This window comes from Penicillium crustosum (genome assembly GCF_028827405.1).
Source record: "Penicillium crustosum strain IBT 35664 chromosome Unknown utg000003l_segment0_segment0, whole genome shotgun sequence".
In the NCBI taxonomy this organism is placed as follows: domain Eukaryota; kingdom Fungi; phylum Ascomycota; class Eurotiomycetes; order Eurotiales; family Aspergillaceae; genus Penicillium; species Penicillium crustosum.
This window is the reverse complement of record NW_026623124.1, coordinates 3607227-3619746: the sequence shown is the minus strand read 5'-3', so window position 1 is coordinate 3619746 and position 12520 is coordinate 3607227. Positions and strand designations below refer to the sequence as shown.

Sequence of the window (12520 nt, the reverse complement as noted above, 5' to 3'; positions counted from 1 at the left end):
TCGAGATATTATCTTTCTCTATTTCTTTCTACATCCTTCACCTTTAATTGTGCACATACTCCTATACTCCCCACCGGTGTCCGATCTACTGTCTCTTCCCCGCCATGATTGAACCATTCCAGGTCAGTCTATCTGAGTGCCCTGACTCATAAACACCCCATACTAATGCGGTTTTCGTGTCTAGACGACCTTCTCGGTCCCAATGACCTGTGAAGGCTGCGTGAAGTCTATCTCCAACTCTGTGAACAGCTTGGAAGGTAGTCATCTCCCGAAAACAGCCCAAACCAACCTGTATCAAGCTGACCCCGCGACAGGAATCAATAAGGTTGAAGCAAACCTCAAAGACCAGCTAGTCTTCGTCGAAGGCACGGCCCCTCCCAGCTCCATCGTGACCGCAATCGAAAACACCGGCCGCGATGCCATCTTGCGCGGCAGCGGAACTACAAACAGTACGGAATCCCCGGCTCCTAATGACTATTCCACGCGACACACATGAGCAATGCTAACTGATGCACACCAAACAGGTTCCGCCGTCTGTATTCTCGAAACGCACTCAACGAGCGTCTCAAACAATATCCGTGGACTCGCGCGCATGGTCCAGGTCTCCTCAAACATGACCCTCATCGACCTGACGATCAACGGCCTTGCGCCGGGAAAATACTGGACAACTATTCGAGTAGCAGGAGACATCTCTCGGGGCGCTGAGTCCACCGGTGGTATTTGGGAGTCTCTGAAGACTAAGGTGCTTGGCGCTGATGCTGCCGCCCCGGCTGAGGAGTGCCGGGGCATTCTCGGTACCGTGGATGTTGACAATAAAGGAAAGGGTAGTGTGTTCTTGGATAGACCTGTGGCCATTTGGGAACTTATTGGCCGGAGTATGGTTGTTTCTAAGGGAACGGAAGGCCCTTTCAAGCGTGAGGATGAGAATACCCTTGTTGGTGTTATTGCGCGCAGTGCGGGCGTGTGGGATAATGATAAGATGGTTTGCTCGTGTTCGGGTAAGAATGTCTGGCAGGAGAGAAAGGAGCAGGTTGTCTTGGGTATGGCTTAGGTGGGTTCTAGTGTTGACCTTATCAAGAGTGGTGTTGAATGTCGGTGATGATGCCACTCTTTGAACATGTAACCAGATCGATTACCGAGTGATATATACGTAGCTTCAAATATGTGATACCACGAAGAATAAATGCGATAATGAATGACGGTGGTTTTGCCTTGCCTTCAGTAAGATATCACGCAAACCTTGGAACAAACTACCTGTATTGTGTTCATAATCAGTATCTTTCCTTGTTTGTGAGGCTCTTCTACTATTAAATTTAGTTGCTAAGGTACCTGAATAAAGTCATAGATGGAGTATTTTTGTTCATTATTGAACCCCATCTTCTTTTGGGACTATACTTTTCCGGGATAGGATAGTCGATTATATTTTAAAACACTAATGCAAAGACCACGGGAAAACACCACAGAAGAAGTACATAGAAAGAATATTAAAAGAGAGAACAAGCTGCTACTGTGAAAACATCATTCAGGTTCTGCTAAAGGTGGGTAATAATACAATGTGGCCAAAGAGGACAGGCAGTCGTTTTGGTTAGGCCATTTCCATAAAAAAGTATCAACAAAGAATTTCACCAAAACTGTCTTGGATGCACAATTCCAGGGTAAAACTCGTCGTCCGTATCATCTTCCAGAAACTCTAATCCTGCACCGGGAATGCCATCAGATAAGAGCGGTAGGGACAGGACCCCCGGGGAGATCAGCCCAGTTAGTTGTTGAGGTGCTCTGATGTTAGCGCAGTTTCTGGTGGTATTCTGTGTAAATTTGACTGGTTGATTGCCTCTGTCGGGATACTGGCTGCTTGTTTTGCTATCCATAAGGAAATACCCATTTCCATCCTCCACTGGGCTTGGGAAAAGAAGTTCAGAGTCGATGGGGGACCATGGGGACCATGTATCGTTCGTCATTGATTCCATTGAAGTCATTTCAGTTGATGTGAGATCTCGCGATGTGGTATCAGCGGGTGTGGAACGGCTTGAATAATCTCCAACGCTTGACCGCTGTGTGGTTGCTCTTTCGGAGATAGACGTCCATATTTCGCCGAAGTTCCGGTTAGAGATGGAACTGAGGGGATTGGGATAGGAAAATGGTTCCATCTCTTCAGAACAGGTGATTGGGGTTTGTGGGGGTACCAAGGGTATGAGACCTTCATCATCTTCGTCATATGGAGGCGAGTTGTTGTATGTATTATCCTGGAGCACAATGGATTTGAGTGGGTTTTGGGAAGCGTGCGGGGTTTCTTCTTGTTCATTGAGCCTGGGACTGCTTTCACTCGGATTGGGACTGTGGTGGCTGAGGCTAGAAAGGTGTTGACTTGGGCTGGAACTGTGTTGACTGGTGTTGAGACTTTGTGCACGAGGGTTGGATGTGTGCTGATTAGGGCTGGGACTATCATGTTGTCTTGCCCACTGGTGCAGCGCCTCATGATATATTGCTGGAAATGCAAATCGAACTTCGGCGGAGCATTGTCTCGAGATGAGAACTGAACTTGATTGATCATCAATGATTTCTGTATCTGAACTTGCATGACTGATATTTTGCTGCTGAAGATTTGTTGCTTGCTGCTCTTCACAAATTGGCTCTGACAGGGCGTGGGCGGACATTTTAATCTCTCCATCAGTAGAGATTGCAACGCCCCATGTTTGTTGTATCAAATGGTTCTCTGTCGATGGCGTGGTGTGAGCAAAGTAATCTTTGGAATTTATACTTGTCCCCAACTCTCCAGTTTCACCAAATTGGAAGTCAAGATCATGGTCGGTGGCTAGTGTACAAGTCGAATTTACCCCCGAATTACTTACAGCTCGGCTGGGTTGGTAAAAAATGGGCGTAGACGCAGATGCAGATCCGGGAAATGTTGCGAACGAGTCAGGTATCGAACCCAGAGACCTCACGCGGATAAGCGACTCCATATCAGTACTGGACGATGGCGAAGACGGTGGAAGATGCATGCGAGATAGTTCGGCGCCGAAGTTCACGTCCTCCTGTGTATCCGAAGTGTATGCCCCAGATGAAATTGCATAGCGTTGTCTTTCGTGTCTCAGAGCAACGGGACTAACAAAACCTTTCTCGGGGCTGTCTTCTTCACTTGAACGGTGGCTAAGCCCTGCGCGCAGCGCCGATAAACCTGATCGTGCTTTGTGGAGAGTTCGTTTCGAGACGGATTGGACCCATTCCTTTGGATTGTGTGGCTCTGAAGTCAAACTCTTTTGCTTATTTGGACGCCACCACGAGGTCGATATCTCGGGATTGTGGCGAGGATCTAGGGGATTAAACACAGGGTAATGGATCCTTTCTTGGCAAGTTGGCTCTTCCTGCACTGGATGAGGTATGCTGCTGTCTTGGTTAGCAGGACACCTCTTTCATCCTTTTTTCATTCTTTGTATTCAATTACCTAGGTCTCGTGCTTGCCCTGGACCGAAAGACTGATGATAGCGAGAATAAATGGCGACGTATGGTGTCTGAGCCTGTCTGTTGGTTGACAGGACTCATTTTGTTCAGATTGCTTTGTGACGTCTATCCCACCATCCGAATCATCAATGAAATAAAGGAAGAATGTGAATAATCAGCAAAGATAGATATCGATTATGCCAGCGCGTGAATATGTGACATGGAAAAAAAAAAAAAACCAAAACACCAATGCTGGAGGTCTGGTTAAGATCGGGAGATTAAAACCGAAGGGACGCGTGATCAAGATCTAGTCGAGCTTGATCGCTCTTGCCCTCGAGCTCCATGCTCTCCGCCTTTTGCCAATTGTATACGTTAAAATATTGGACACTAAAATATTCCAAGGTTGTAGGTTTACATTACTTAGCCGGAGATCATTGGCCGTATTAGATTTCCGAAGCATTTTGATGAAACTGCGAGAATGAATGAATAGGGGAAGACAACTATAAGCTTCTATGCACGATAAGCATTAGAGGTAGGGTTCGTCATGGCAACGTGACCGAACGCGCGACAGAAAGCGGGACAACGATATATGGCAACAGCGACATCAGCAGAACCTCCTCGAAAAAAGAGAAGCATGAATTTGCATGGGATAAAAGCTGTACTTCTACACATGCGAGGAAAGAAGCCTGGAGAGCTTCTAAGCAACCTTGAAAAATGGAGATATATACATTTCTTGTCTATCCATGGCACCTTGCTTATTAAGGTAAATATAGTATTAATTTTCCCCATCCGAGAGCCGTAATTTGCTATTTTAGGAGTCGGGGATGTGGACTTTCTCCAACCAGTTGTCGTTCCTGCACGTTGGCATTAAACTCAGTATTTCCCATGCATGGCATTCAACGTGGAGTCAAGTCTCGCAAGGATATTTCTGTCCATACGAGCCAGACATTCAATCGAAACCATCTGGTTCAGGGGCCGAGTGGGAGATGACCCAAAACGATCGAGGCCTGGTATCACCGCCAGGATATTTTGCTTTGCTCATGTTCCCACATTGGGTGGTTGAGGTAACATTCAGATTGTGGCGGCGCATAATGGCTTCGATCTCTAGGTAAAGTGGACGGATGTTCTGTTCCAGGGTAGTCACAGTCTCCGCTTTTACTGGCAGAGAAGGAGAGCTGATAATGCTGACAGATAGATAGACGTCAAAGGAGTGCATGTACTGCTCCAGGCTCATTTCGCCCTCCAACCCTTCGAATTAACGAGGATAACAACGCCTTTTCGGGGCGATAAAGGAGGTATAGGACGGCCAGAGGGCGAAAGAATGGAGGCTGGATCAGCCATCACCGATATGACAAGAAAGACAAAAAGCTTCGGCGTAAGGTAAAAAAAAGAAAAGGGGGGGGGATACTGAGGCAAGCACGGCTGTAAGGCTGTCAGTGAGAGGTAAGTGAGATACAAGTGAGAAGTGAGAGAGGCTAAGGACAAACCTTCTGTGGGCAGAGACAAAGAGAAAATCGGTCGAAGACTGTAGAAGTGGTGTATGGACAAGAAAATCAGATGGGATAAACAACTCGAGTGAGGAAGAAGAGAGAGAAGAAAAAAGACTCTGCTTATACTCTCCAGGGCTACCTACCTAGGTAAAGGTCCAAACTGATCCTGTGATCTCATTGGTTCTTACTTCCCATTGATTCGAGGTCTTTTATGAGCGATTAAGTATGCCACTGGTTCATAAATCTTTCGTTAGTTCTGTTTTAAGAGTTATTATGATCTCCTTGTCGTAAAGACCAACTTGGAAGACACGCTGGTTTAAAAAAAAGGATATAATCTGATCTCCTTATGGTTTATGATTAATAGTTGGTCGTATTATTATAAAGTTGAAATTAATTATATAGCCAAATTTTATATCTAGAGAAGTCTCTTATATAGAATATGCTTTTTTACCGCCATCGTATACATCTAAAAAGATAGCTAAAAAGACGTCTAACAGTCATCTAAAAAGATAGCTAAAAAGACGTCTAACAGTCATCTAAAAAGAACATACCAAGGCAGTACAAGCGGCTGATTATAATTCTGGTCGGCTTTTGGCTTGTAAGAAATATATTGGAGCCCACTGCGCCTCCTATTTTCCCATAATCCAAGCCAAATCAGTTTGCCTTTCTTTTTCTTTTCCCTGATGAAGATTGTGGAGCTCACTTACCAAATTACCAATCGACATAAATAGTGCCATCCCAATCACCCTTTTCCAGGACGGGGCGAGATGATTCCCTATCCATGAGACAGCACCGATCAGCAGGGGATAAGAGTTAAAAAAGGCCAATTAATAATATTGCCGTAATACTAATAGCCAAAGGTAGGGAGGGATCTCCTGAGTTCATCCCCACGGACATGACGCCCTGCTGGCAAGTTTGCGATAGGGCATGACCGCTTGAATACGGAACCTAGAGTGCGACTACCTGAGACAAATCTAGGTGTTTCCCCCAGCATTGCATTATAATCTTGCTAGACATGCTGTGCTTTCCCTGGATTTGTGACGTCCTTGCGCTGCAAGAATGATAAGTGAGGAAACTGGCCGCAAAACCCCGTATTAGGTACGGCCTCCTATCCTTGAAGCCAATGAGGAGCATACGGTTTGCGCTTAACACGCTAGACAGAATTAAGAATAGATAGCAAGGTTACATGATCGGATCTGTCAAGAGATCTTGTCCGCAATCACACATCATTCCCAGAATGGCAATTTATGCGGCCTTTGCTCTGGCTGGTTATAGTTCTCAATGGGAAAAGAATGGTCAAATCCCAGAGATAGGACAAACATGCCAAGTGTCTGCCGAACATGCTTAGATATGTGTGGGGCTTAGATATGTGTGGGCATGTGCGACCGGCTCAACCTTGGAGGGACACTGTCACAGTCTGTCACTTGCCCCATTTTTAATCGAACAGCATTCAACTCCCACGTGTTTGGAACGTCCGGGGTATAGAAGCACTAGGTCCCAGCGTGGATATTTCCCCGCAGAAATACGGGGACGGAAATCACCGTGAGAGATAAAAGTAATTGCAAATGTCAAGCTTCACGCACATCGGCGTCTCCCGTCTGACAAGGAGCAGGAAGCTTGATTGAAAGCCATAGAGGATTGGCTGGGATACTGCCAATTAGGGGGTGTTGCGCGAGCACAAGGTTTAGCCACGCAGAAGGCACCCCTGCAAAATGATAAGAGGAAGTGACATTCAAGTATCTCGAACAAATGTGATTGGTACAAGGATCATCAAGAGTTTCAATACGGAGTACCTACCTACTAAAGGTGGAGTCAAGGATAATGTCACTATCAGGAGATAATCGGAAGTCGGAGATACTTCTTATCAAGTCCCGAGACAGGACACTCCACTTGTGGACTTTCAGATCCGCTCACACATGTCCGTCATCCAATGACAATCAAACACCAAGTTCAAGACGCCAAGCGAGTGCACAACCCTCGGCATGCTGATAAGCTAGGGTTATCCGGAGGGTTATGATTGGTTTAACTGATTCCTTGATGGGGCCTCAAGGCTTGTTATTCGGCTCGTCTTCTGGAATTTATGGATTTTTCGAGGAGGAACACGCGACAGGGCTATCTTTGCCACAGTGCGCGCTCCTCGGTGGGGCCGAACGCGCAAAGAATTCTCGTGAGACACTATATTAACAGCTCCTCCCGGTCGGTGGAGCGAAAAAAAGAAAGAAAGGACGATGTGACACTGTCCCTTCATTTAATTCCTTCAATTTCCCTGGGTCTCGTTGAGCCTTTCCAGCTCGCCGATTAATCCCGTTTATATATATATATATTACATTCTTCACCTTCATTGGTGAGGATTCGACCGAAAAGATGCTCCCTAACCTCGCCAAAACGTTCCGCAGCTCAAATGAGGACCTGGAAAAGGCACCCCGAGTGAATGATACCTCCGACTTGAATAGCAATGAGCTATTCGACAACTCAAGTGATGGCACCGTGCCCGGCGAGAGCTTCGAATACGGCGATTCGATGTACGCCAAGCTCCAACGCGTAGCCGGCAAGTTCAACATCGAGCAGCGAGGTGTCGAGCGAGTTCCAGATTCTGAGCGGACCGATACGTCCTATTTCAATATTGGTAGCATGGTGTGTTCCTGCAATTACCTGGCGTGATCGCCGTGGCCTAGAGGCCTTTTCCACTGACCAAACCTAGTGGTTGGCCGCAAACATGGTCGTCAGCTCCTTCGCCATTGGCGTTCTTGGAAAGTCGGCGTTCAGTTTGGGCTTCGTTGATGCCATTTTGGTCTGTCTCTTTTTCAACCTCCTCGGTGTTATGACCGTGTGCTTCTTCTCGTGCTTTGGTCCACCCTTTGGGCTGCGCCAGATGGTGCTCTCGCGATTCTGGTTTGGATGGTGGCCTGTGAAATTCAGTAAGCTCGACATGTCCATCGGCTTGTGCGTGTCTAATTTATAATTTTCTAGTTGCTATCCTTAACATTATCGCCTGTGTCGGTTGGTCTGCTGCCAACGCTATTGTCGGTGCCCAGCTCCTCAACGCAGTGAACACCGAAGTTCCCGGATACGCCGGTATCCTCATCATCACATTCTGCACACTCTTCGTCACCTTTGCCGGTTACAAGTTTGTCCACATGTATGAGTATTGGAGCTGGATCCCCACGACCATTGTGTTTATCATTGTGTTCGGCACATTCGCCCACTCCGGTGATTTCATCAACATCCCAATGGGAGTCGGAATTTCTGAAATGGGTTCCTGTCTATCCTTCGGGTCCACTGTGTATGGTTTCGCAACTGGCTGGACCAGCTATGCTGCCGACTACACCGTCTACCAGCCAAAGACCCAAAGCCGTCGCCTAGTCTTCTTATCTGCCTGGCTTGGTCTGATCGTCCCCCTACTCTTCACTCAATTCCTCGGTATCGCCGTTATGTCCGCGACGGCTATGGGCGACGGAGTTAACAACAAGTACGCCGAGGGCTACCTAGCCTCAGGCAATGGTGGCCTAATCGCAGCCGTGCTGGAGCCTCTCGGCGGCTTCGGCAAATTCTGCCTTGTCATCCTGGCCCTATCCATTATCGCCAACAACTGCCCCAACATCTACTCTGTCGGCTTGACCTTGCAGGTGCTCAGCCGGGCTACGCAGCGCGTTCCTCGATTTATCTGGACTTTCCTCGCGTCGTGCGTCGCCCTTGCCATTGCTATCCCAGGTTATTCCCACTTCGAGACTGTTCTTGAGAACTTCATGAGCCTTATCGCTTACTGGTTGGCCATTTACTCCGGCATTGCGCTGGTTGACCACTTCGTTTTCCGACGTGGATTCGACGGTTATCGTCCGGAGGACTACGACAGTCCCCATAAGCTGCCCCTAGGAATCGCCGCCTCTGTTGCGTTTGCTTTCGGTATTGCCGGTGTTGTTGTGGGCATGAGCCAAACGTGGTGGATGGGTCCTATCGCCAAGCATGCTGGAGACCCAGAATTTGGTGGTGACGTCGGATTTGAGCTGGGCTTTGCCTTCTCTGCCGTGGTCTATTCCATCTTGCGACCCATCGAGCTTCGTATGACCGGTCGTTAAGTTTAATTTTATAGTATCGTACTTTAAAATTTGTATATTTTAAGCTTATATATCTCAACCATATCATTATTTTTTATACCTTAACAGATACAGTACTAAACTAATATGGTCTATATATCACAGTCATAGAATAAAAGTCGAGATAAAGATGTGGTCTAGAAGAATAGATTTGAAGAAGAATTTTAGGGATATGTACACTTCTAAACCTTTCTACTTTATAAATAATAACAAAAGCGTTGTAGAGATAAAAGGGACTTTCCAACTTATTTAAGTAGGTTATAGTTTAATATCAATCCATGTTTCTATGGCTAAATTATACGGTTGAGATATATATAGGTCAAAATATGCTAGTTTTGAGGTACCTGAAACTAAATAGTTGGATTCAACCCGTCCTAAATCCTACCTTGAGCTTCGGGCGAAGGATGGGCCGAATAGTATATAAAAAAAAACCGGACGGGGGACTCACCCCCAACCCTCAGAGCCCTGGAGGACATCCCAGATTACAAATCCGATGCGCTACCAATTGCCCCAGCCTAAAGCTCTCTACGCCACTGATAGTACCTTCAACCTCGGACTTAGACAAATTCAACTCGTTGTCCGTCGGTACAATATCAAGCCGTTCGAGTAACGGATATAAAGAATAACTTAAACCCGTGGACAAGATTGTCAGATGGATAGATTACATATGTATGTCGTTGGAGAGCTCGAACATTCCGAGGTTGCTAACTCTAACTTGCCTAACTTTCATTGGCTGTAAAAGTCACATGTGGAGACTTCAGCATGCCCAGGTGCCCCCATCCGGTTAGTTGATGACATCCAAAGTCGGCAGGTTGATATCTGACCTCAGATCACAAAAAATCATGCACCTCCCAATACAAAAGATATAAAAAGTAGATCAAATCCCAGACAATGCCTCCTATTTTGAAGCTACAATTACCCACTTCAAGCCAACCTAACATTACTTTAAACCAATATTGCGCGTAACACATCTAGCCCTAATCCCATACATCAACCATGCCTCTCACCTATAATCCCGACAAAGATATCCCCGATCTGGCGGGGAAGTCAATATTCATCACAGGAGGTCTGAAATTAATCCTTTCTGCGTTCTAAATTTTCCCACCTAACAACCAATCTAGGAACCGGTGGTCTAGGCGCAGCATCTGCACTCCACTTCGCCAAGCACAACCCATCACACATCTACCTCAGCGGCCGCAATGCTACAAGCGCAGAAAAGATGATCCAACAAATCCACGAAATCAATTCCAAGCTCGCAGTCACATTCATACAATGCGACCTAGCCTCCTTGACCTCCGTCAAAAATGTTGCCGAGCTTTTCACTAGCCAACACTCAACTTTAGACATCCTAATGTGCAATGCCGGGATAATGGCTCAACCACCGAGCCAAACAGTCGATGGCTACGAACTGCAATTTGGCACCAATCACCTCGGCCACGCACTATTAATAAAAAAGTTCATACCCCTCCTCGAAGCCTCCACCGACCCCCGCATTGTGCTCCTCACTTCACAGGGGTGGGGCCTGCACCCGCGTGGCGGAATCGTCTTCGACAAGCTCAAGACGACACAGGATATTGCCTTCGGCGGGCCGTGGGTGCGGTACGGACAGAGTAAACTGGCGAATTTGGTGTATGCGCGCGAACTCGCGAAGAGGTTTCCGGCTATAACGTCGGTGTCAGTGCATCCTGGTGTTGTTGGAACGGGTCTTGTTTCTGGGCTTGGGATTAAGGAGAAGATGCTCGTTTATGCGCTTACTTGGTGGATTATTCTGCAGCCACATGAGGGTGCGTTTAGTCAGACGTGGGCGGCTACTGTGGATAAGGCTGAGATTCGTAATGGCGGGTACTATGAGCCTGTTGGGAAGTTGATGGATAGGAAGCTTGATTCGACGGCAAGGGATGGGGCCCTTGCGGAAAGGTTGTGGGATTGGACTGAAGAGGCGTTGAAGGGATTTTGATTTGGTGTTGATTGGAGTGACTACTGGGGCCTTTGGGCGACTGTATCTATTCAATGTTATCATGGAGTTACATGTATCGTATTTAAGAAACAATTCTCAACAACTCAAATAGTCTCTTTGTAATCTACTATCTCAGATCTAGTTTGGGAGCTCGTCCGTCTTCTTTCTAATATAACTTCAAAGTTTATGTATCTGGGTCGGTGTAATTTAAATGGGTACCATGTAGTCCAATAATTCATAGAGTGACGAAAGGAGGCCCAGCAAATTCATGCGTTTTGGCACGACCTAATTGGTAACATAATGTAGAAATAATGAAGTTCGATGGGTGTTCGATCTATGTTGCGCAATCTAGAGGCTTGGGGTTAGAAGCTTGATCGTGTTTGAAAATATTGGCGATGTTGGCGTGTACCTACTCTTTCCGACCATATTTTCTACCTAATACTATGTTTTATTGAATATTTCTTATTAAAGAACATTTACTATTTCTAGCGTCTGGTCCTATAAGAAACAGAAAAGCAGAAAGAAAGAGCGTAACAAGGTAAACCAACGGACATATCCTGCGAGAAATAATCTTAAAATAAAGAGCAAAAATGAAATCCCGAACAACACCCATGACCTCCTTAATAAGTATAGTGCTTGTTTCGTGTGTGCTGAACCAGATTGTCTGCACGATTAAAAGCCTTCTCGCAGCCCTGCACTGGACATGGATAAGCCAGAGGGCTGACGTGTATTTTCCGAATGTGGCGGATGAGGGAAGATTCCCGTTTGAAAGTGCCTCGGTAGCCACAGCTGTCCCACTTGCATTGGAACTCCAGATTGTTGGGGTTGTGCGGGGGCGAACTATGGAGTGATTTCATTGTTAGATACAGTTCCGATTTGTATTGCATATCCGGGAAATGGCCCTACCCGCTGGTCTGGCGTTCTCTAGCGCTGTTTCGAGTGTTGTTCTGTCTCCTGGAAATTACAGCCGGCTCCTTTGGGGGATTTGGATAGGGAGCAATTCTAGGTTTCGAGGCGTTCGGTTGGTGGGGCACGCTAGGTGACATGGCATGAGTAGAGCCTCCCTGCACCGCCAAGGAATTCAGCCGGGGCCGAGGCGATAGGTCGGAGGTGACAGGCACAGCATTGGACATGGTCATTTCGAATTCTGCACATGTGCTCCAGTTGAGACCAGGGGCTAGATGAGGGAAGGTCTGAGCAGGATTGTCTAGACTATACTCATAAATACGGGTATCTTCCCACTGCTGATCGTAGGGCCATGCCATGTTGAGCTAAGAGAGCGATTTAATGTAAGAGGGGCCCCTAAGACGAGGGACCAAAAATAGAAATGGTTAAAGAACGCTTGATAGGAAATATTAGAGTAAATCCATGTTGTCGGGGGCAAGTAACAGTTATTTATGCTTTAGCAGCAATAAAGCTTTAGAAAAAGAGCCTTGGTGTAAGCCATAGAAAATATTGATCGGTAGGAGGCAGGCGACACGTAAGAGAAAAATGACCTCAACAACGCGATGTTTGAGGATGTACCAATGAGATTCTTCTAT

The 12520-nt window shown here is 46.6% G+C and overlaps 6 protein-coding genes across 6 annotated transcripts; 3 read left to right on the top strand and 3 right to left on the bottom strand.

Annotated features, from left to right (window-relative positions):
- Nucleotides 1–104: 104 nt before the first annotated feature.
- On the top strand, nt 105–1051 carry N7487_008448 (copper chaperone CCS1; the record flags this gene model as incomplete). Its single annotated transcript, XM_056876178.1, has 3 exons — nt 105–122; nt 185–449; nt 525–1051. The coding sequence occupies 3 exons, from the start codon at nt 105–107 to the stop codon at nt 1049–1051; spliced, it is 810 nt and encodes a 269-aa protein (XP_056728366.1).
- Nucleotides 1052–1622: 571 nt separating this feature from the next.
- N7487_008447 (uncharacterized protein) lies at nt 1623–3540 on the bottom strand (the record flags this gene model as incomplete). Its single annotated transcript, XM_056876177.1, has 2 exons — nt 1623–3384; nt 3443–3540. 2 exons carry the CDS (start codon nt 3538–3540, stop codon nt 1623–1625), a joined length of 1860 nt encoding a protein of 619 aa, XP_056728365.1.
- An 847-nt stretch (nt 3541–4387) lies between these two features.
- Nucleotides 4388–4672, bottom strand: N7487_008446 (uncharacterized protein; the record flags this gene model as incomplete). The annotated part of the gene is made up of 1 exon (XM_056876176.1): nt 4388–4672. The coding sequence occupies one exon, from the start codon at nt 4670–4672 to the stop codon at nt 4388–4390; it is 285 nt and encodes a 94-aa protein (XP_056728364.1).
- A 2620-nt stretch (nt 4673–7292) lies between these two features.
- On the top strand, nt 7293–9004 carry N7487_008445 (cytosine permease; the record flags this gene model as incomplete). Its single annotated transcript, XM_056876175.1, has 3 exons — nt 7293–7562; nt 7630–7846; nt 7899–9004. 3 exons carry the CDS (start codon nt 7293–7295, stop codon nt 9002–9004), a joined length of 1593 nt encoding a protein of 530 aa, XP_056728363.1.
- A 1014-nt stretch (nt 9005–10018) lies between these two features.
- Nucleotides 10019–10979, top strand: N7487_008444 (oxidoreductase, short-chain dehydrogenase/reductase family; the record flags this gene model as incomplete). The annotated part of the gene is made up of 2 exons (XM_056876174.1): nt 10019–10088; nt 10144–10979. 2 exons carry the CDS (start codon nt 10019–10021, stop codon nt 10977–10979), a joined length of 906 nt encoding a protein of 301 aa, XP_056728362.1.
- A 620-nt stretch (nt 10980–11599) lies between these two features.
- N7487_008443 (uncharacterized protein) lies at nt 11600–12244 on the bottom strand (the record flags this gene model as incomplete). The annotated part of the gene is made up of 2 exons (XM_056876173.1): nt 11600–11819; nt 11886–12244. The coding sequence occupies 2 exons, from the start codon at nt 12242–12244 to the stop codon at nt 11600–11602; spliced, it is 579 nt and encodes a 192-aa protein (XP_056728361.1).
- Nucleotides 12245–12520: the final 276 nt, after the last annotated feature.